This window comes from Chelonoidis abingdonii, chromosome 13, assembly GCF_003597395.2.
Source record: "Chelonoidis abingdonii isolate Lonesome George chromosome 13, CheloAbing_2.0, whole genome shotgun sequence".
Lineage (NCBI taxonomy): Eukaryota > Metazoa > Chordata > Testudines > Testudinidae > Chelonoidis > Chelonoidis abingdonii.
Genome location: NC_133781.1, coordinates 18,639,747 through 18,663,181, shown reverse-complemented (window position 1 = coordinate 18,663,181; position 23,435 = coordinate 18,639,747). Strand labels below are relative to the sequence as shown.

At 47.8% G+C, this 23,435-nt stretch overlaps 1 protein-coding gene across 1 annotated transcript; it reads left to right on the top strand.

Annotated features, from left to right (window-relative positions):
• Positions 1-8,077: 8,077 nt before the first annotated feature.
• Positions 8,078-18,989, top strand: OTOP3 (otopetrin 3). Its single transcript, XM_075071716.1, has 6 exons — positions 8,078-8,474; positions 10,976-11,112; positions 13,053-13,111; positions 14,098-14,195; positions 15,127-16,049; positions 18,819-18,989. Exons 1-6 carry the CDS (start codon positions 8,078-8,080, stop codon positions 18,987-18,989), a joined length of 1,785 nt encoding a protein of 594 aa, XP_074927817.1.
• Positions 18,990-23,435: the final 4,446 nt, after the last annotated feature.

Genomic DNA, 23,435 nt, shown 5'->3' with positions numbered 1-23,435 from the left:
GATTCTGACTTGCTGGCTGGTGAGCCCTCTTCTAAATACCCTTCCTCTTTTTAGTTTTCTTCTTGTGTATGTACTTGGCATGAAAGCTTTTCCATTACAAGAATAGTCCGTATTTTACTATACCACAATTCCATGGGGTGGAAGTGTCACATTTTTCCAATAATTTGCAATACAGAGTCTAGATGCTAACAGTAAAAATAAAATTCATTTGCCGTTCGGTTTAAAATGCAGATCCTTTCCTAGATCATTAAGCAAACAGGTCAGGGAGGGATGTCCCAGCCATTGGTTCTTGTAATGCCATTCTCCACTACGCTCAAAGCCCATTAGAACTTTTTTTAAGACCAGCTCTTCAGAGGTTACAAATTAATATATAGAGAAACAAGTGAATGAACTGGAACTGGCTGGACAAAAGAAAAACTAGCCAGAATCTTAAGTTCTCCCTTTGAAGAATTTACTACTGCTGGTGAATTGTACTTTTCTTATTATTTGCCATCAGAACATGTTACCCTTTGTCAAGGTTACAGGGCTGGCTATAACTCGGATCCCTTTCTGGTCTCTTTAAGTCCAACCGCACAGGCATCAGGACCCCCGCTTTCCGCTCTCTTTGGGCTACAAAACCCTGTGCATCAACCGTACTTCCCCAACAGGTCCGAATGAGTTCAGGTACTTGTATTTCTTCCCTTCAGGAGTTGTCACCAATGGTGAATAGACTTAATTGATTTTAACCACAGGAACACAAAGCATAACATAAGAGAAAAAAAGATTTTAAAACAACAAAAGATCTACACTCATCTCTATCTTAACTAGAATCCTAGGCACTGGCAGACCCTAACTTCTGGGGGCCTGGGTCTCAAATCATCCATTTTTTCAAATCAAAATATTTGCAACATTAAGATATTTATACGTTCCCCATTAGTAACAGAGCACCTCAAAGTCTTTAATGTATTTATCCTCACACCATCCCTGTGAGCTGGAGCAGAGCTATGGACACTATTTTACAGAGGGGAAACTAAGGCACCCGGTGGCTAAGTGACTTGTTAAGATCACGCAGGAAATCTGTGGCAGGGCAGAGACTCGTACCTAGGTCTCCTGACCAGCATCTTAACCTCTGGACCAGCCTTTCTTTCATGGTATCTCGAAGTAAAGCCATTTTGGAAGGAAAAGAAATCAGCTCTCCATTAGGGGCTGCAGCTCCTGGCAGCATAGATGGGAGATAACCAAACGTCTGCATGGGACACAAACAAACAACTATCACATCAAACAAAGAGTCCGGTGCCACCTTAAAGCCTAACATTTATTTGGGCATAAGCTTTCTTGGGTAAAAAAAACCTACTTCTTCAGATGCGTGGAGTGAAAATTACAGATGCAGGCATTATTATACCCTAACCCTAAGCCCAAACTGATGGGGTTAAATTTGCAAATGTTATAGACTAGGACATTCTATAACAGATTTAAAAGTAGCCACACTTGAACAAAAAAACTTCAGAAACAGACGTCAAAGAGAAACTGCAGAACTAACCTTCATTTGCAAATTTAACACCATCAGTTTGGGCTTGAACAGGGACTGGAAGTGGCTGGCTCACTACAAAAGCAACTTTCCCTCTCCTGGAATTAACACCTCCCCATCAACTACTGGTATTGACCTACGTCCACCCTGATTGTATTTCCCCCCACCCGCTTCAACGCTGGTTCTCCACTTGTGAGGTAACTCCCTTCTCTTCATGGGTCAGTATATTTATGCCTGCATCTGTAATTTTCACTCCATGCGTCTGAAGAAGTGGGTTTTTTACCCAGGAAAGCTTATGCCCAAATAAATCTGTTAGCCTTTAAAGGTGCCACCGGACTCCTTGTTGTTTTTGCGGATACAGACTAACACGGCTAACCCCCTGATATTTGACATCAATCAAAGCAACTCGAGAGCTGCAGGCGAACAGGGACAAAGCTGGAGCTTCACCCTTACGATTTGGTTACTAAATGCAGAGTTAGGAACCTAAATAAAAGGAGCCTGGTTTTCAGTGGTACTGGGCACCAACGCACTCCCATTGGTGTCAGTGGGGTTTGCGGGAGCTCAGCACTTCTGAGAAGAAGGCCACTATTTAGCCTGAATTTGGGTTGAGAAGCCCAGGTTCACTCCTGTTTCAGTTTGGATCTGGATTTCACAGCTGGGCCGTTCCCCATTCACCAGCTCCAGTTCCATACACCCCTGAATTCTGAGGAAGGCCCCATCCAGACGTAGAGCTGGGTTTGATGGCTTCAGCCCAGCTCTACCCAAACCTGAAAATCCCACCCAGATCTAATTCAAATCCGGGTGCCAGGAGAGGACACAAGTCTCTTGGGCCTGAACCATCAAATGCACAAAAGCCAGGACCTTTCACCATGTCCATACACAGCGAGGGAACCAATCTAACAAACAGATAAGAAATTGCTTTATGGCAGGTGAACAATAGGGAGAGGAAAAGGATGTGATTAGGGCCCGACCTCAGTCATGGTGTCACGGATACAGAGAATCTGTCCCTCTTCCCTGAGTTCTGAACCATTCCTTGTTCCCAAGGTCAGTTTTTGATTTAGTCAAAAGTAAGACAGTGGGAGGGGGAGATAATCACCTGTTGACCCAACAGTTCAGCAGCCAGGTGGGAGATGTGTCCAGTCCACCGGCCGTGGAAGAGGTCGGCTGCTCAGTGCGTGCAGGGACGGGGGAGTTGTTGTCAGGTTTGAAGGTTGGGAAAGTGGGGTTGGGGCAGGGTGCTTGTTGAGGGCTGAGGGGTTGGATATTTGCTGGGGAGAGGGTGGCAGCTGGGAGGGGAGTTCACCAAGGGGCTGAAGGTGGGAGGATTCAGCTGCTTGTGGTAGGGGAGAGGCCAGGTTGGGTCTTTGCTGAGGGGTGGGGAAATCAGGTTGGTTTCTTGCCTGGGGACAGGTGGGAGCCAGAGGTGAGGCTTGGTTCTTGTTGAGGACTGGCTGGGAGAGAACCGGGGCAACTCCAACACAGGGCACCGCCCAGTTCTTTTTGCCTACTACGTTGGTTGGCTCCCCTGCCTTCCGCTGCAGCGAAGGGAAGGGTGCACGGAGAGTTCTCTGGGGGAAATGGCACAGACTGGGAGAGGCGGGCATCATCAGAGAGCCTCAATCACCTTATCACACCAGAATCTCAACTGCCAATTAGTTCCACGCTAAGACATCATCCTGGGGCATTTATCTGTGGAGGGGAAGTGTGTGGAACTGTTCTGTGGAGTGTCTTAGGCAACAGGCATTCCACAGAACCCTCTTGGACAAACACCAGAGCTTGGCCTACTACTGTCTTGGCTCTGACTTACAGTTTGACTATGCAGATACTCTCAGAGACACCCCGTAGCTTTATTAATGCTGAGTGCACAAAGAAAGCTGTTAACCAGAATGCTGCAGATAATGGAGGGGGAGAGGTTATTTCTGGTATTAATGACTTTGTTTCAGCCCGTGAGCAAAGAAAGCCGTTGGTAAGCTAGAAAACTGCACCTGTTTAATGAAATGGACTTAAAAATTGAACTCTTTAATCCGGTGCAACCCCCAATGTAGACACACTTAAGTTAGTTTGACCCTGGTTTGTATCGATTCAACTTGCATCAATCCATTTCAAAGCTAGGGGAGATACAGTTAAAGAGATGCGCTTTTCAACGTATACAAGGCCAGAATCTCAGGGTTAAGCAAAACTGAACCAGTTGGATTTCAGGGTCTGTAAACTCCCAGCACTTTTCAAGCATTGAGTTTCATGAAGCACTTAAAAAAAAAAAGTTTCACAGGATTCAAAACCTTAAACTATTATTCCTCAAGGGAACTTTATTTACTTCTTTTCCTTCCCTTGGGAATGTTCAAGATTGGGGTGGGGGCTGTTGATCTGGTCTATTTGAGTGGCTGATCACCCAGTTCCAATCCCCATCCAGCCTTCCCCGAAGCTGCAGGGAGGGTGGGATTTGGAGCTCTGGTTTTAAAGGTAGAATCTAAGATTTCAGCAAAGCCAGTTCCCATCTTCCTACCCAGGAGATACCCAGACCCAGCTGCAGAAAACCTAAGCCTGCAGTTTTAAAATCCACAGGAGGGCTCCCAATATTGCACCAAGTGCTCTGGGAAGAAGATTCCAGGTTTATCATCATCCTACCTGGAAATCTGTTTTTTCTGTTAAACATATAGGCTACCAAATGGCATCTCTGGGTAGCCCAGTGACCTGCTAAGCTCCAAAATGGGAATTAGGAAAGGAACTTGATTACCTATCTAAAATGTTGATTTCTCATACATAAGACATGCCATACTAGAGCAGACAGTGGTCCATCTAGCCCTGTATTCTGCTCTGGCAGTGGCCAGTACCATATGCTTCAGAGGTAGGTGCAGGAAACAGTGCAGTGGATAGTGATGAAATAACTTGTTGATAGGGGAAATTTCTTCCTACTCCCATCTCCCCATCAGTTACTGGCTGGCTTAAACCATGAAGCATGGTGGTTTATAACATGCAATAATATCTTAAAATGCCATTCCTAGGACAGAACTTTGGGGCACTTCCACTCTTGACTTTTTGACAAATAAATAATTCCTGTCCTTGTTTTCTGCGCCTTAACCAGTTTCTGATCCAGGGCAGTACTTTGCATCTCACCCCATGGCTCCTTCCTTTCCTTATCAGTCTCTTGCAGGGGACTTTGTGACTCTTAACTCAAAGTATGTTGTAAAAGTGACAACCCCAGAGCTGCAATGCTAGACATTTCTGTTCTTAATAACCTCTCTCCCGGTGTCATTTCACCTGTATCTGCACCCCATTGCACTTGGGCTTTCAGGGAACACAAACTCAGCTAAGAACAGCACAGTATTGTCCCTGGCTTCCAGTCAAAAACAGAGGTCAGTTCACGTTTACCAAAAATATTCCAGTGGCCTAAAGAAACTCACCTTCAGTAGGGCTGGGAGCATACAGCAGACTGAAAACAAGCATTGTACAGCTCAGATCAAAATGAGCCCTAAGCGCACTTGAGGATCTGAACACCCCAAAACTTTGTGCTATTGGAAATTCAGGTCTGGTTAGGAATTCCTCCTTTGGAGCCCATCTCTCATGTCAGGCAGTGATACAGGTAACTAATCTTCACATACTCCTGTGGTTCGGTTTGGGGATGCACCTAAGAGTTTGGGTGTTTATCTGATCATATGTCTAGCCACACTGTGCTACACACCTCTCCTGACCACCATCTCCCAAGATTCACCACCACTCTTGCTTCTGGCAAGTTTGGAAATGCCTTGAGACCAGTTTTTTCCATTCTGAGCCAGAACCTCAGCTGGTACAAACTGATGTAGCTCCATTGACTTGACGCTGAGGATCTGGCTGTGTATCGCAGCCTTTCTGCTTCCAGAACCCAAGAGAACAGCTCAGAGACGTGCAAACAGCATAACCAGATCTCTAAAAACCCTCACACTTTGCAGACTCAGGTAAAACGAGTCATGGATCCAAACTCACCTGGTTTTGGTATCACCTAAGAAAAAAACACCTCCCTTTTGGCCTGTTTCTCCAGAGAGGCTCAGAGAAAATGAGAAATGGTGGGGGATGATGGGTGCAAAGAGATCCAAAAATAATTATTTTTTTTTAAACTTGAAAACCAGTTCAGTTGAGGTTCATGATGAGGCTGGGGAGAAAGTTCTGGTTGTTTTAGTCAGCCCAGTTTGCCCATCATCCCCCACCTGGATCTCCCTCGAGGGCATCAGTGAGGAAGAAGTGGCTTGCAGACACTGCGGAGCTTCATAAGACATTAGTCACTATGGCTTGCGGTTTTCACCAGTCAGCACATCCTGTGCAGAGAACTAACAGGCAGTTGACATGGGCTGGCCAGGCAGGTGTTTAAGAGGGTTGATTCCTATTGGCTGCCCTCAGCTGAACTAATGAGTCTCTCAGCGAGGTCATTAATGTAATGACAATAATATTCCAAAAGTAAACAGGCAAAAATCAATGTGCTGTGAGAGCCCAGGTTACACTTTCCACTTGGCAGACTTGCCTGCCTGCCGCAGCTCTTCAGAGAAGCCTGGAGAGGGCCGGGGCCAAACAGCAGTCATTGAGGGGGGTGATTTTAGTTTGCCTGCCTGGAGAACGTAAAACAGGCCCCACCAGTCACTGCTTCCACCCTGCGGATCTCACCAGCCCGTGTGGAGGTAAGAACGTATCTGAGAGCTCTGGCCAGTATGGACGCCTCTTCTCGGCTTCTCCTTTCTCTGGGTCATTCCTGGGGATCGGCGGAAAGGTTGGACATGGTTCTGTGCTTCCCACCGGGTCCCTTTTCTGCTGGCTTGGGGAATCTTCTCCAGCTAGGAAGTGTCTCCGCCCAGTCGCTCCCTAACCCCTGCTCAGCCCAGTCCCCTTGCTCTATGGATCACCCCCTGAGGGAGTGAGGGTGGGATTAGCACCAGCTGCTGAAATTGGGCTCTGAGACGATCCCCTTTCTAAGAGGGCTTGGGTCTGGGACCACGTCCCCTCAAAGCCAGGGGGGATATCACCACCCTGATAAAGTGGAGAGAGGGAGGTTCTGGGATTTCCATCCCTCTGACAAAGTGAGGAGTTGGGTTTTTCTTCTAACGCTGTGGATCCCTTTTGATAAGAATGAGATTGGCCCAGTGAGCAAGCCCCTGCCTGCCCAGGGATCTACTTTCTCCTGGTGCATTTAAGCTGGGTCCATTGCTTGGAAGACATGTGTATAAATTATCCCACTAACAGAGCAAATCATGCTGGGTCTTTTAGGATCTAGCAGGGTCTTTTCACCTGCTTTGAACAGAACATTTTCTTAGCCCTCAAGAGCTGCATCGTAAGATCTCATTTAAGCACCATTTTAAACATCATTTGATGCATTGTCTCTGCCTCGGAGGCTGTTCTTCTCCCACGGTTCTTGCTGTAAATTATAGCTAGGTCCAAACTGAAAAGTGCCCCGGAAGTTTGGACCTGCTCAGACCTGCCAGGGTTGATTTGCACCCTTCTCTGTTCAAAATCTACCATCTCCTAGAGACAAGCTCCGGGTGTTTATTCTACCATCTTCCACTGCATTTTGGGGGGGAAGGGAGGGAAGAGTCTTCCAGCTCTGTCCCCTTCCTGAGATATGACTTGGGGGTGGGATGGGGGGAAAGGGCAGCCAAGATCTTTGGCTGACAAACTGGTGCAGGCCCAGGCAAGTCTCACACATCTTTGAAAGTCCTAGTTCTGCTTTGTGCTCCTCGGACACATGCAGGTTGGTTGTCTCATGCATTCAATAAGAATAGCATGGGGTAATTGTCGGCAGAGAGGGGCCTCAGTCGAAATCTCATGACCAGATAGCCCTGAACTTTGGAGAAGTTCTGATCCAGATCCAAACTTTGCAGCCAATCTAGATACTTATCATGAACCAAGCTGAAAACCTGGATGCAGAGTTGGACTTGGAAGAAGTCTGGGGAGCAGGGTGTGAATAGTGCTCCCTGTCTTTGGTATCCTGCCCCAATGCCTCAAGATACCTTAACCAACAACAAAAACTTCAGCTGGCCTCACAGTGCTTCCAAGCACGTGATGGTCACATGGGAGTATCCAGACTTGACAAAGGGCCAGGATCACACACACAAAATGTAAAAGATAATGCATGGAACATGCCAAACTGCCTTTAACCCGACATTTATGTTTTCATCTTTCCTTCATTCTGGGGGGATCTTTGCTGGTAAGGGTGAGGCCACTTTTAACATCTGACCCTACAGCTGAAAGGGTCTGGCCACGAGCAGTTTCCTCCTTCTCTGATCCCGCTGCCGGAGAGGAAAGATGAACTCCTCCTGCGAGCTGCAAAGGGGGTGGAGGCCCCAAATGAGGAAGGTCCCCTGGAGCACTTACTTTTCTTGCACTCAAGGCATGCCCTGGGAGGATTTATGTAGATAAATTGTGCCAGGGACTAAGCTGAGACCACCAAACTCATCACATGTGTGACTTTATCTCCATGTGAAGTCAAGTGGCTCAGTTTGTAAACAGCAGCAGCCCCTAACATCCTTTCCATCGATGCTCTTATTAATCCCCATTTGTTTAATCATGCAGGGGATCTCAGCGTGACCAGACAGCAGAAAATCGTGAGACATGGCTGGTAAGGAAGCTACACGGCAGAGGCACCTTACCCAGGATACTGATGGCGAAGAGTCAACGTCAGTGCAGGCTGAAGCCTGGAAGATCCGCTACGAGACGAGCTGGCTGCACCGGCGCTGCTCCTCGCTGCTCCACAAGGACACGCAGGCTCGGAAGGCCGGGCAGCTGTTCTCGGGGCTGCTGGCCATGAACGTGGTGTTCCTGGGCTGCGCCTTCATAAGCAGCGTGATTTTCAACAGGGTGGCAATTACCTTGCGCGACGTCGAGATCTTCCTTTCCATCCTCAAGCTCCTGTCTCTCTGCTGGATCATTTACTACTTGCTGTGTACCAGCAGGAAGCTTCATGCTGTGCTGTACAGGGACTCCCATGCCGGACCAGTCTGGGTGCAGGGTAAGTGCTGCACACAACCCTCTTACTTTTGTTTAGTGCCTCACACTCAGACCACTTCACGCACCATCAGACCACTTCACGCACACTCAGACCACTTCACCCACCTCACAAGAGACCACTTCACCCACCATCAGAATGCTGCCACCTGTGGCACAGCAACCCAGCATTTCCTTCTGGTTAGAGCACAGGGAATGAGGTGATCTGGGCTGTCTGCCACTGTCTCAATCTGTGACCCTGGGCAAGTCACTTCATCTCTCCTCCCCCCCCGCCCAACCCTTCGCCCCCATGTCTCAGTTTCTCCCTCTGAATGACTGGGGTCATACAACTTCACTGCCTCTCAAGGGTGCTGGGAGGCTTCAGGTCCTGGATGTTTGAAAACTGCTTTGAGACCCTCTGATGAAAAGTGCCAGGCTGTTGTTCTAAGACCAGTAGCCCAAGACTCCTGCATGCAGCTGGAGGTCCGGGAGGAATTCAGAACAGCAGAGTGTAACTGTCCACCTTGGAATGTATCCAGGAAACCAACCACATCATCCTTCCTCTTGCAAAGCGAGAGCCTGGGGACTTCGCAGGTGTCTACACTGCAATTCAGCACCTGCGGCTGGCCCGCATCAGCTGACTGGGCTAGCAGTGCTCAGGCTACAGGGCTAAAAGATTGAGGTGTTGATGTTCAGGCTCCGGCTGGAACCCAGTGTCTGGGACTTTCCCCATTCATAGGGTCTATGCTGCAATTGTATAGCCCCACAGCCTGAACTAGAATCAGTTGTCGGGGTTTAATTGCAGTATAGATCTACCTTTAGTGATCACAAATGGGATGGACACCCTTATAGCTAACAGCACTTTCTGCAGCAGAGTACTGTCCGCCCCTTCGGCCATGCTGGCGTACTGGCTCATACTGAGTCAAAAGGGGAGATTTCTGCTTAGCGAATCCCCTTCTTGCAGCACCGGGGTTTTCCTCATGGAACCAGGGCCAGCGCTACCATTTAGGCGACCTAGGCAATGGCTTAGGGCGCCAAAATTTTTGGGGGGCGCTATTTTGCTGGGGGGGCGGCACGCGGCTCCGGGAGACCTGCCGCAGTCATGCCGGCAGACGGTCTGCTGCTGTGGCGGCTCCGGTGGAGCGGCCGCAGTCGTGCCGGCGGACGGTCTGCTGGTCTAAAGGCTCCGGCAGACCTACCGCAATCATGCCTGCAGCAGATTCACCGGAGCCTTTAGACCAGCGGACCATCCGCCGGCACGACTGCGGCAGCTCCACCGGAGCCGCAGGGGGCGGCGAAACAGCCGTCCGCCTAGGGCGTCAGAAACCCTGGCGCTGTTCCTGCGTAGAGCTCCCAGCCAAGGCCTGACCAGGCCCAGCCCACTTTAGTAGATGAAATGACACCTCCAAATTGCTCTGTCCTTGGTTAATAGGGCCTTCTAATTACTGTACTGGCTCAAGAGTAAAATGAAGCACTAAGGGACAGATTTTCAACAGGTATTTAGGCACCTAAAGATGTAGTTAGGTGCCTATGGGGTCCTTAGAAGCCCCTAACTGAGTTAGACACCTACCTCCCCTTGATTTCAATGGGAGTTAAGCATGTTAGGCTGAAATCAGTGGGAGCAAGACACACATTTTTTGGCCAAAAAAATTTAGTTTGTTTGCCAAAAAATGCGGTTTCGGAGTTGGCTGAAGCTATACGTGAAGTTGAATCAAATTTGGCATGTAGCTCTGGAAGGAAAACAAAGTCCAGATGTTTTGTTGCAACATTTTCAGAACTAACCACTTCGATTTTTCTGGTCTCCAAATGATGTTTCATTCAGAAGCTGACCTAGGTTTTTTTAAAAACAAAAGAAAAAGGTTCAAACACTTGAAAGCCAAATGAACACGTGAAAGATAGTTTGTTCCAAGTGAACTTGAAACAAAAAAACATTTAAAAAAATTTTTTTGGTTCAACCACCAAACTGAAAACTCAGTTCTTCACTCAGCTCTCCACGTAAACTGCTGAGAAGCCCAATAGGTGGCTCTCTGCATCCTTAAACACCTAAACAGCTTTGAAAATTTGATCATCAAAGCTTTACTGAGCAATATCCAGTGCAGCTAGATTTCTACCCAGAATCCTCACTCCCAGTGACCTAGTCTCTACTGCAGCACTTTGTGCAAAACCTGGGATGAATTCCACCTCCCACACACATATAATCCAGGTGAATGGCTTGCATTGTTCAAGTAGCTTAATTAGAGCCTGAGCCAGTATTGCCAAACCCAAATGTTCAAAAATCGTGATTCAGGGATCCCCACCCCACCCCCCAAACAATAATGGGATTTTCAAATTTTCCCAAATTTCAGGGCACCTGGATCCAGGACTTGAATTCAGGCCCACTCCCAACGGTCCAAAACTAGAACTCTCCCAGCCCCACCGAGCGCAGGAAGCATGAAAGCAGGAGACGTGGTGATGGTTACTAAACCTGCACCACTTTCAGCTTACTCCATATATGGACCCTCGCTCATGGTTATACTGTTTGGACAGGGTCTCTAGTGCTGTTTGGAGCCTGCACCATCCTCCTGCATGTGTTCAGGATTGGCTATAACATCAGCCGCATACATTGCAAATCCCCACTGGAAATCCTGTTCCCGTGCACAGAAATCATCTTCGTTTGCATTCAGGTATGGAACATCATCTTTTCTGGAATCCAGTCACTCCGCCATACAGCTGGGAGGCAGGGAAGGGAGGGAGAGAGAGATTAGAGGCAGGGGTTTCTTGTTAAAAGAATTTTTAGTGTCAGTTATTGTTTTAAATACCAAACCACATACAGTGCCAATACATGTGGCACAAATAATACTCAAAGACATAAAAGTAAAATGAAATCATTACTGTGATAAAAGACAATAAATCTATCATAGAATTTAGTGGAAGTTCCCCTACTTCCTTCTGCAAAGTCAGTAATGAGACAGAGATAAGTGAAAATCTGGTACATTACCCCTCAACAGCCCAGACAGCTGTCTCTGCACTAATGTGCCCCAGGAAGCTTTTTCATTTGAAATCAGGATTTCTCTGTTTGCAATTGCCAAACCTCAATGGCAAAATCAATTGCCTATTTAAATTATTTAGATGTGCTTTGCAACCAGAAGTTCTGTAAATTGTGACATCTCTGTGACCTAAAACTATATACGCAAATTCTCCAGATTCTATTAGAAGCAAACTCCTGCGCCTAGCAGAGCGAATGGAAATGCATTTTCAAGTCTCTCTTTTTGGATTAGATTCGTACATACATGCGCCCTCACATTCACACACGTGTACAGTTACACGTTAGCCAGACCTATGGTACATCTGTGCTGCATGCTTCCTTTGGTGGCATGTTACATCCCTGCGTAGCCCCGCTTGCATGGGTATAAGCAGCAGAGTAGACCGTGAGGCACGCCTTAGGCAAGTAAAGACACCCCTGAGAGTACAAACCTACACGTTCTCTACTCTGCCTCCCTGTTTACGCTGCTATTTTTAGCAGTGGAGCGTCTGCTGCCTCCCTACTGCTGGAGCCTTTCCCCACTGCAGGGAAAGACTATGGCAGCTCCGGCCAGGGGTTTCCAGGTTGCTTCCTCCCCACCAGGGCCTTTCCTCACCCAGTGAAAGGCTCTGGCAGCAGGGAGCTGCTGAAGCCTTCTGCCACTGCCAGAAGCTTCCTCCGATGCATGGTATTACACACTACTACTGTGTGGACGCATCCCTGCTTTTCACTGTGCGTGTAGCTGCACGTACACCACATGCCTCCAGCACTGGTGTGTAGTGTAGATGTAGCTAGATTTGTCCCCCACACACACACACATTAATAGGTATTATGCACATGGTATTAATACTGTGTATGTTATTCTCAATATTAACGTTGGGCAGTTCTGCTAACTGACTCATATTCGGCTCACTTCTGTCATGCGATCTAGCTATCTATCTCACAATGCTCTGCAAATCTAAACGTTACTTTTGGCATTAGCAAATAGGAAACCTGTCAAGGACAAGATACCCGAACGGTGTGTCCTAGTACAGGCTGTATTGTGACTCCACAGCCCCTCCTGGCCTTTGGAATGTGGGATCCAAAACAAAAGATAAGGCAGGAAGACGTTAATACAGAACAACAAAGTAAAAAGCTGATTGGTGGATTTTAGTCTTGGGTGCTGTATAAAATGCTTTTAGTTTGTAAACCACCCGACTGTAAATATGGCCAATTGAAATGCCTGTTTCGGAGCAGCCCTTCTGTGTAAGGTGAACTGCAGGCTGCCAGAGAGCTGCTTCCTGGAGAGAGCAGAGCCATAGGTATTAAATGGCTACTCTTGGTTATTTGGACTTTTGAACATTATTTTCAATATCAAACCACAAGTGTTAGTAAAGCAGCTGGCTGCACTTTAGACAATATATGTTTCCCCACATGTGGATGCTGCAAAATGGATGCGTATGCACATATAAGTTCAAGCACTCCTGCACCCATTCACACACACGGTCACAAGCATTCCCATTCAGACGCTTGCATTTGCAGAGGCTCCCGCTCACGCACATCTGCACACACACCTGTTGCCAGGTTTACAATAGGTCATTTGATTGTTTCTGTTGCTTTCAGACGTACCTTTTATGGCACCACTCTAAGGACTGCACTCAAGTCCAGCACAACCTCACCAGGTAGGACGAGAGAAGGAGGGGCCTTGTTTAATAGCCCTTCACGTTACTTTGAACACTCCCATACCCGGCCTTTCTGACTCCACTTTCCCCTCCTCAGCAGCCCTCCCAGGGGCACCTTATAATCTGCATTTCACCTTTAAAGATCTTTGTTTCTTAAAATTGAAGGATTTTCTATTTAAATGCAAGGCAGATCAACGTGTCAGTCTTTCAAATGGGCCTTGGATGGGCTTTGCCTTCTGAGCCATCTTCTTGTTTGGTCTGTGTGGCATTGATCGGTTTGATTTCCTAATCCCATCTCCAGTCCACTTGAATTTCCTCAGTGGAGGATAATGACCTAGTCAACATGAATCGGAGGTTGTGGATTACAGTGGAGAGACACAATCCTTGCAGGTAGACGTACAAAACTGCGGCACCCACATGAGAGCTGACAGCCATGCCAGTGCTGGGGGCAGCGGGATTACAGCCAATTCCACCAAGCAGGAAAATTCATCTTTAAAGGATGAGAGAGTTCACAAACCAACCCCCAACCTCAAGAATCTGTCTACTGCATGGGCTTGCTGAGGCATTAGGTTTTGACTTGACCTCACCCATTTTCATTACGTTTACATGGGTTAGTCAGCTTTTTTCTGGCCATCACATGTTCCCATGACAGCTGCAAGCCCCAATGGGCCCGTTGCACAGTTCGCAACTGGCTTAAGAGTTCAGGTGTAAGTCTAGTGGACATGAGAACCTGTGCAAATTACTGCAAGTGGGAATGGCTATGACTGTGCGGGAATGGGCGTGCTTATGTGTGCAAATACATGAATGTGCATGCCCGAGTGTATGAGCAAGCACAGGTGTGGGTGGGTGTGCCCATGTGAGTGCAGGTGGTACCATCCAGGTTGTAGAATGTGTGTGTGCCATAAAGCAAGGAGGAGCTAAAGGCAAAAGACCATAAGAGACGATCTCAGGGGACACGCTGTAAAAGTGCTCTTTCCCTTTTACAGATGTGGACTGATGCTGACCATGGCCACAGACCTCCTTCTCTGGCTGTTAGCGGTGACCAACGACTCTGTTCACAGGGAAATTGAATCTGCACTCAAAGGTCTTGTACAAAATGTTCGAGGCATGGCTCATTCTTCACTGCTTCTTAATAGCAACAGGTAGGCAGGTAGAATGGAGAATCCACAAGGTCAGCACTAGCCCTTGGCCCCAGCCATTCAGTTTTCTGGATCATCTCCACCAGGATGCATGGCTTCACTAAAGCACAAGGAGTTGGTGTCTATTTTTCCAGGGAAACAGGAAGTTTTGCTTAACTGCAGGTTGAGGTCACCTGTAGAGATCTAGATTTTTGAACGATCCATACTACAGTTTGTGGGTTGTTCGGAACATGCTGATTTGCCTGGAAAGCTACTTAGCCACTAAACTTTGGAGATAAAGAGCTCTCCTGGGAGAAGGTCTAGGTAGGGAAGGAAAGAGAATACATATTACACACAGGGCAAGGGCTACACGTAATCATGGTCTGGGACTGGGTGTGGTCTCTCCTTCCAGAGAGAGAGAGAGAGAGAGAGAGAGAGATGCCCATCAGTTCCCTACGTGACTAATTCATCATGACACAGCAGAAACCTCAAACCCTCCGGCCGATGGTGCAGACCTTTATCAGGAGGTCTTAACCTCCCAGATGAATGTGAAGAGAGTTTAGTGGATTGAGCAGGGACAGAGGAATCAGAAAAGCCTTAGCACTGATCCTGGCTTCGCCGTTGGTATGCTGTGTGGCCTTGGACAGGTGACATCACCTGTCTGTGTCTTGTGCAAATGGAGAAACCAATATTCCCCCCCTTCCAGGTTGGACTGGGAGGGCTGATTAGTTAGTGTTTGGACCGGGCTTAGAGCATGGGAGGGGCATCCAGGTCATAAGGCTTTCTGGGGCAGGCAGGTACGTAGGACCTCACTGCAAGTAGCCAGGAAACAGACAAAAAAACTTCCCAGGCTACTCGTGCCTCCCAAATGACCACCTTTCTCTTCCCTCACTCCAGGCAATGAGTCCAGCTCATGCACATGTCCAAACACAACAGCCTGCCTCATCTTCCAGAAGGGCTATGTCTTGCTGTACCCCTTCAACCCGGAATACTGCCTCATCGGCAGCTCCATGCTGTACGTCATGTGGAAGAATGTGGGCAGGCGCATCCCTCCCCACCACGCCATTCATGCCAAGCCCAAGTTCAAACTCCACGGTGTCATTTATGGGCTGGTGCTGGGCATATCTACATTGTTCATCGGGATCTGCATCTTCATGACCTATCAGATCCAGGCTACCAGCTCAGCGCCTAGCCAGGAGACCTTTGTGCTATATTATTCGTACTATATCGCGCTTCTGCCGATGATGACTGTGGGTGCCTTGGCTGGGACGGTCATCCATGGCTTGGAAGAGCGTGAGCTAGATACTCTGAAAAACCCAACCCGAAGCCTGGACGTGATCCTGCTCATGGGAGCAGCCCTAGGCCAGATTGGCATTTCTTACTTCTCCATTGTCGCCATTGTGGCCACCAACCCCAGAGATCTGCTGGACAGACTCAGCCTGACCTATGCAGTCAGCCTCATCATTCAGCACATCACGCAAAACATCTTCATTATCGAGGGGCTTCACCGGCAGCCTTTGGTGGAGGATCCTGATGCCAGTCCGGCTGGGCCCCACACACAGCAATCGGGTCCATCCAGTGAAGAGACGGCCATATCACACACCAGCCAGGAGCCCACGCAGCCCCCTGGCAACAAAGAGACTGAAGCAAAAGAAAGTGAGAAGCATGAAAACTGTGACTCGAGAAGAGTTTACCCACTAGAGATAAGACAGGAGCTCAGGAGGGTTTCGCATACCTACAGACATACCTACGGCCGCCTGAACTGGAAGAGGAAAGCCCTAAAGGAGATCTCAATCTTCTTGGTCTTGTGCAACATCATAGTGAGTATCTCTCTCGAGCTGCCTTCTCTACATCCCGGGCCTGGAATAAGAACAAGTAGACCAGAGAACACCTTGGTTCTACATTCTCCTTTTCTCACACACACACACACACACACACACACACACACCTCTCTACCTGCCCATCTCTACCCAGGAGCGGCTCCAGGCACCAGCGCACCAAGCACGTCCCTGGGGCGGCAAGCCGCAGGGGGCAGCCTGCCGGTCGCCGTGAGGGCAGCAGTCAGGCTGCCTTCTGCAGCATGTCTGTGGAGGTCTGCCGGTCCCGAGCTTTCAGCGGCAATTTGGCAGCAGGTACACTGAAGGCTCCAGACCGGTGGACCTCCCACAGGCAAGCTGCCGAATCCGCATTACTAGCGGACCTCCCGCAGGCAAGCCACCGAATCTGCATTACCAGCAGACCTCCCGCAGGCAAGCTGCCAAATCCGCATTACCAGCGGACCTCCCACAGGCAAGCCACCGAAAGCCGCCTGACTGCTGTGCCGGGGGCGGCACAATACATAGAGCCGCCCCTGCCCCTACCTTCTCTTCCCTTTGAGCCATCCATTTTGTTCATCCACATTCCCCAGGCCTGCTAATAATCTTTTACACACCAGCACTGAGGATCATGCTACAGTGCAGACAAGGTTTCCTATTAACTTCTCACTCCCTTGACCCTAAAATATCTTTTTTAAGTGAATGACTCCAGCGTGGCTGGATTTTCTGTACATGGGCCGGGGGGAGATTTTCACAGAACATAGGCAGCTAAAACCCCCTCAGATGCCCTGATTTTAAGTATATTAGAAGTTATTAGACACATTCGGTGTTGAATAAAAAGTGACTAACTAGAAAAGTGGGAAGCACAGTGGATAGTAGTGGATCCTTGTCATCAAGAGTCTCCAGTATTGGGACCTGGCTGCAATGACATCTGTGCCCACACAGCTAGTTACAACCCATTTCCATTGAACAGAATAGGCAGGACCTTAACCACATCCTTGAACCGTGATAAAAAACTTTGGACAGAGCTATAATATTGGCTTGAGGATGTGATTAAAACTTCGGTGGCTCCCATCCGTCACGGTTTCTGCTATCCCTTCTCCGAGTGTCTCTAACTGCACACCCACGGGTGTCAGGCCTTTATCACTCCCCAGATGGAATTCTGCAATCCACCCACTCGTAGATCAGGGCGTGTGATACACCCTCTGGTTACCAACTGTGGCTGATTCTGCAGATCCCATTGGGGCTGGCCCGTGCAAGAGCGTCTTGTTGGGAGCCGGTGACAGTGTGCATTTGCAGGGAAACAGAAGCAGCTTCCATAAAGCGTGATTTATTCTGCCCCCAAAAGGTACACAGTGCTAACAGAAGTAGATTTAAAGACCTACTTGCATTGTCCTTTACCCAACTTCCACCTCTCCAGCCAAAGCTCTGGCAGGTCCAGCTGATTCCCCATCTTGGAGCTGGGAGAAATAGCTCATTTGCTTCCAGCCTGCTTCCTTGGCCTCTGAGGGTCCTGTCACCTGTTTCAGTGACACATCCTGGCCAGCCTTTCTCAGCTCACCCCCTTGCAAAAATCCCTCCCTTTCGGCAATGGGCACCTTTTTAACAGGCCTTTGGATTCCAGGCTTAGCCTTGGGAAGAGTAAAACGTCCTAGCCTGGATGAAGTCAGCGAGGTAACTTCTGCTTCCAGCTGTTGGCTCAGCCTTTGTCATCTTAATTCCGTTGAAGCTGAGGACCCGAGAGGCTGTCGGTGTTTTACCTGGCCTGCTCAGTTCTATAACTCCCCCTTCACAGCCACCTGTGAGTTGGCACTGTGCAAGCAGTCAGGCCACAATACAACAGGGAAACCGAGTCACGCAAAATAGTAATAAAAATGCTACATTTTCCAAGTTCCTCATGACAGACACAGGAGAAAACCTGAACCAGGCTGTGGGGGCAAGTGTGTTGTTACTGAATCTCCAGACGGGGTTATATTAGAGACACGGTTTTACTTGGCAGAGACTGCAGTAGTGTAAGGGGAGGAAACATCCCTCTGAGATGTCTTCTGTTAGGGCGAGGACTTGCTCTGTTAATCAGAGATAGAGTGACCAGATGTCCCAACTTTATAGGGACATTCTCGATTTTGCGGTCTTTTTCTTACATAGGCTCCTATTACCCTCCACCCCCGCCCCGATTTTTCACATTTGCTGTCTGGTCATCCTAATCAAAGATACCCCAGTGACTGCCTCAGCCAGCCCTGCATCCATTCAGCAACATAGGCTTTCGAGCATAGCCAGTGCCATGGACTATGCTGAATATATATAGAACAATGGTTTTCAACCAGGGGTACACATACCCCTGGGGATACACAGAGATCTTCCAGGGGGTACATCAACTCCTCTAGATATTTGCCTAGTTCTACCACACGCTACGTAAAAAGCACTTGCGAAGTCAGCACAAACTAACATTTCATATAGACAATAAATTGTTTATACTTCTCTGTATACTATACACTGAACTGCAAGTACAACATTTATATTCCAATTGATTTATTTTAGAATTATATGGTAGCCATGAGAAAGTCAGCAATTTGTCATTTGCCGTGTGCTGTGACACTTTTTGTATTTTCACGTCTGATTTTGTAAGCAAACCGTATTTAAGTGAGGTGAGACATGGGGGTACACAAGATAAATTAGACTCCTGAAAGGGGAGCAGTAGCCCGGGAAGGTTGAGAGCCACCGATACAGGACACCCTAACCTCCTCTGACCTCTGCTCTTTGTAACCCCCCTTCTAGCTGTGGATCATGCCCATGTTCGGGATGCACCCTGCCTTCGAGAACGGGCTGGAGAAGTCGTTTTACGGTTACTCCACCTGGTTTGCCATCGTGAACTTCGGCCTGCCCCTGGGTGTGTTCTACAGAATGCACTCCATCGGGGGGCTCCTGGAGGTGTATGTGTCATCTTGAACCAGGTCCAACCCTCCCTCACCCAGGGGTGGAGGGAGAAATGGCACTGAAGTCACTCGGCAGTAGCCAGCTGGGGGAGACCTGGAAACAAAGACAGACATGCTGCCCGCTCACTTTCATTCTGGCTTTCACTCTGGCTCCTCTGAGCCCTATTTCTCGAGGCATTTCAGATGAAAGGGAAGTTGTTTTGTGTTTTGAACATCCTGGTGTCAGCTTTCTCCGTAGAAAAACAAAACAATCTAGACCAATCTGTAAAATACCATACTGCTCAATGGAAACAAACTAGTGCCAGAATAATAGGTATAATATAGTTACTGCACTCAGGACACTGTATGGTAATTAATGGGACTTTAACCAGCTCCACCTTCAACCCTCTGAACATAAGACCCGCATCATGATGCACAGACTGAAATGCACTCCACAGAACCTCTGAAATCAAGGGCAGGAACCCTATCAGCAATCTGAGGAAGAGGCCACAGAAATACCCTCATAGTCAAGCAAAAATGAACAAAAATGCCCACTTTTCACATGGCTGTATGGAAGTATAAGGTTCATATGAGCACTACGGAGCGTGGTGTAGTGGTTAGAGCAGATCTGGGTTCTGCTCCTGATTCTGACATTAACTGTATGTATCCTTAGGCCAGATGCTCAAAGATATTTAGTTCTTTAAGGACTTGTCTACACTCGAAATGCTACAGCAATGCGGCTGCATCTGTGCTGTTTTAGTGCATCAGCATAGATGCTACCTATGCTGGCAGGAAGCGTTTCCCCATCGGCATAGGAAATCCACTTCCCTGAGAGGCGGTAGCGAAGTTGACCGAATTCTTCTGCCAGCCTATCGCTGTCTACACCAAGGGCTAGGGCCACTCGGGGGGGGTGGATTTCTCACACCCTTGAATGATGTAGCTGGGTCGACCTAACTTTTTAGTGTAGACCTGGCCATACTCTCATTGAATTCAATGAGACTTAGGGCTGGTCTACACAGGAAACGTACAGTGGCACAGCTACATCTCTCGGGGATGGGGATTTTTCGTTGCCGACCTAATCCCGGTGTAGACCACGTTAGGCGGATGGAAGAATTCTTCCGTTGACCTAGCGACCGCCTCTCAGGGAGGCAGATTAATTACAGATGTCCCCCTAATGGACATCTCAGGGAGGCAGATTAATTACAGCTACTGGAGAACCCCTCCCTTCACTGTATGAGTGTCTACGCAGAAGTGCTACAGTGGCACAGCTGGAGCACAAAGGCTGTGCTGCACCTGAATACCCTGGGGATCTGGACCTCTGGGATCAATTTTCAGAAGTGCTGAGCACCCATAACTCTAATTGAAGGCAAAGGAGCTATGGGCACTCAGCATCTCTGGACATCAGGCCATGAACAGCTCTGTGCCTCTATGTCCCCATCTGTAGAATGGGAATGAAACCACTTAGCCCATTTAACTGGGCTCGGTGAAGGTTCTGACAGGCATTCGGAGCATCGCCGGTGGAACACGCTAGAGAAGCGTTATAGTTACCACTTAGCTTATACTTGACATTCCTCATTCCTGCTTTTTATCGAGTGCGTTTCTTGTTCTCTCATGAAATGGAATCAGCTCTTCCTTTTGCGCTAGTGAAGGTCACACCATTGCCTGCCATTTTGAAAGCCTGGCTAGGGGCAGTGCCCTGGCCTGTGGTACACAGGAGGTCAGACTAGATGATCACAACGCTCCCTTCTAGCCTTGGAATTTAAGAAAACCCTAAAATAAGCTGCTAATAATTCTACTGTGACCCCTCGCCCCCTTGTGCTTTCCACAGTCTGTACAGGACGTAGCAATGTACATTAACCTGTGTGCAAATCCAGGAGTAAAAATGCACCACACTATGTTTGCAGCAAAGAGTCCTGTGGCACCTTATAGACTAACACACTGTGTTTGATGAGAAACACATCAGGTGTTTGATTTACCAAAGGTGCTTAGGTGGGGAACTGGAATGCAGAGGCTAGGGTTGGGCCTCATGACCGAGGGCCCACTGAGCTCAGTGAATAGAAATAAAGACAATTTGAACAGTCACGTTTTGCTGTTGCAGTCTTTGTTTCACCCTTTGCTCACAGAGCCTGAGCAAAAGCCCACTCAAGTCAATGGAAAGCCCCCCATTTGCTCAACAGGCTTCGGATCCAGTCCTTCCCAAGTACAAAGATTATATAAAGATTTAAGGGCAGGTCCCAATTTTACAATCAATCCATCTTTTCTTGCTATCAAAATCCTTCGTGTCACTTAACCAAGGTGATGGATTAAAGTGCAAATACCACTACCTTTACTGCTCCCATCCAACATAAATCAGTCTAAAGAAGGGTTTGGCTAGGTTCAGAGCTTGGATTCTCAGAATAGCAGCCTTGTATAAAAACAAAAGTCCCTACAAGCCACAGTCAGGGGAAGAGAGAGCTAATGTCACTAAGAAAAGCCTCTCCGAAGAGCCCCTGACACTGGCATCCCAGGGGGTACAGATCACAATTACTGCAACTAGTCTGGAAGTTACAAGTGAGATAGGTCAAGTGAGCATGGACTTTGCCTCAAATACTTTTACTAAGCCTTATGTCAACAAGAAATGTCAGGAGAAATTATAGCTGAATAAATTAGGCACCAATAAAGTTAATTATTACTTCCATTTCAGTTTGCACCAGGAATCTCACCCAAGGAACACACCAAAGGTCCTTTCCTTTCAAATGAAAACAAGTTTTCATCCTTCTCCCTTGTTTGCAAAAGACACTGGAGCAATGAATGATGTATGTGCGTAGGGAAGAGGAAAATTGCTTGAGAAGGTCACGCTTGAGTTGATAGGGCCTAGCTGATCAGGGAGTTCTGGAGGCCTAACACTGAGGTACAAATACTACCACTTTGCAGGCATGTCTACGCAGCAAAAACACACCCGTGGCAGCGAGTCTCAGAGCCCACGTCTACAGACTCAGGCTCGCGGGGCTCACACTATGTTGTGTAGATGTTCCTGCTCAGGTTGGAGCTTGGGCTCTGAGATGCATCCTCCTCAAAGCATAAGTGGGAACTTGTAAGTGGCTGTTTTTAGTGTCGTAGCACAAGCCCTGTAAACTGAGTCTGTAGACCCAGTTCTGAGGATCGCTGCCACAGGGGAGTTAGCAGCGTAGATGCACCCTATATGTACAATGAACATCTACACACAGCATGAGAGGGAGACTGGGATGTGGTCTCTTGTGGCAACATCATGAACTTACCCAGAAGTCTCACTGTCCAGGGATAAAGAGGCCAATAACTGATCAGCTCTGGAACATAGGAACTGCCAGACCAGATTGGACTAATGGTCCAGCTACATTAGTAACCTGCATCTGACAGAGGCCAGCATCAACTGCTTCAGAAGGTACAAGAAACCCCCTAATGGACATTGCTGGAATACCCTGCCCAGAGGGGAGGTTTCTCTCTAACCATAGTTTGTTAAGCCCCGAGGCACAGAATTTATATCCCCCAAATTAGAGAGGACAACAAAAATCAAAACTCTAGCTAGAAAGGATCCGGGGCTTTACAGTGGATCACAAATTGAATACGAGTCAACACTGTGATGCAGCTGTGAAAAAGGCTAATATCATTCTGGGATGTATTAAATGGAGTGTTGTATGTAAGACACAGGAAGTAACGGTCCTGATCTACTCAGCACTGGTGAGGCTTCTGCTGGAGTACTGTGTCCAGTTCTAGGTGCCACAATTTAAGAAATATATGGACAAATTGGAGAGAATTTAGTGGAGAGCTACAATGATAGAAGGTTTAGAAAACCTGACCTACGAAGAACAATTAAAAAAAAAACTGGGCATTTTTAGTCCTGAGAAAAGAAAACTGAAAGGGGACCTGGTAAGTCTTCAGATACGTTAAGGGCTGTTACAGAGAGAACAGTGATCAATTGTTCTCCATGTCCACTGAAAGTAGGTCAAGAAGAATTAATCTGCAGCAAAGGAGATTTAGGTTAAACATTAGGGAAAAAATTCTAACTATAAGAGTAGTTAAGCTCTGGAACAGGCTTCCAAGGGAGGCTGTGGAATCCCCATCATTGGAGGTTTTTAAGAGCAAGTTAGATAAACACTTGTCAGGATTGGTCTAGGTCAGGGGTCGGCAACCTTTCAGAAGTGCTGTGCTGAGTCTTCATTTATTCACTCTGATTTAAGGTTCCGCGTGCCAGTGATACATTTTAACGTTTTCAGAAGGTCTCTTTCTATAAGTCTATAATATATAACTAAACTAGTGTTGTATGTAAAGTAAATAAGGTTTTTAAAAATATTTAAGAAGCTTCATTTAAAATTAAATTGAAATGCAGAGCCCCCCCGGACCGGTGGCCAAGACCTGGGCAGTGTGAGTGCCATTGAAAATCGGCACGTGTGCCAAAGGTTGCCTACCCTGGTCTAGGTTTACTGGATCCTGGCTCAGTACAGGAGACTGGACTTGATGATAT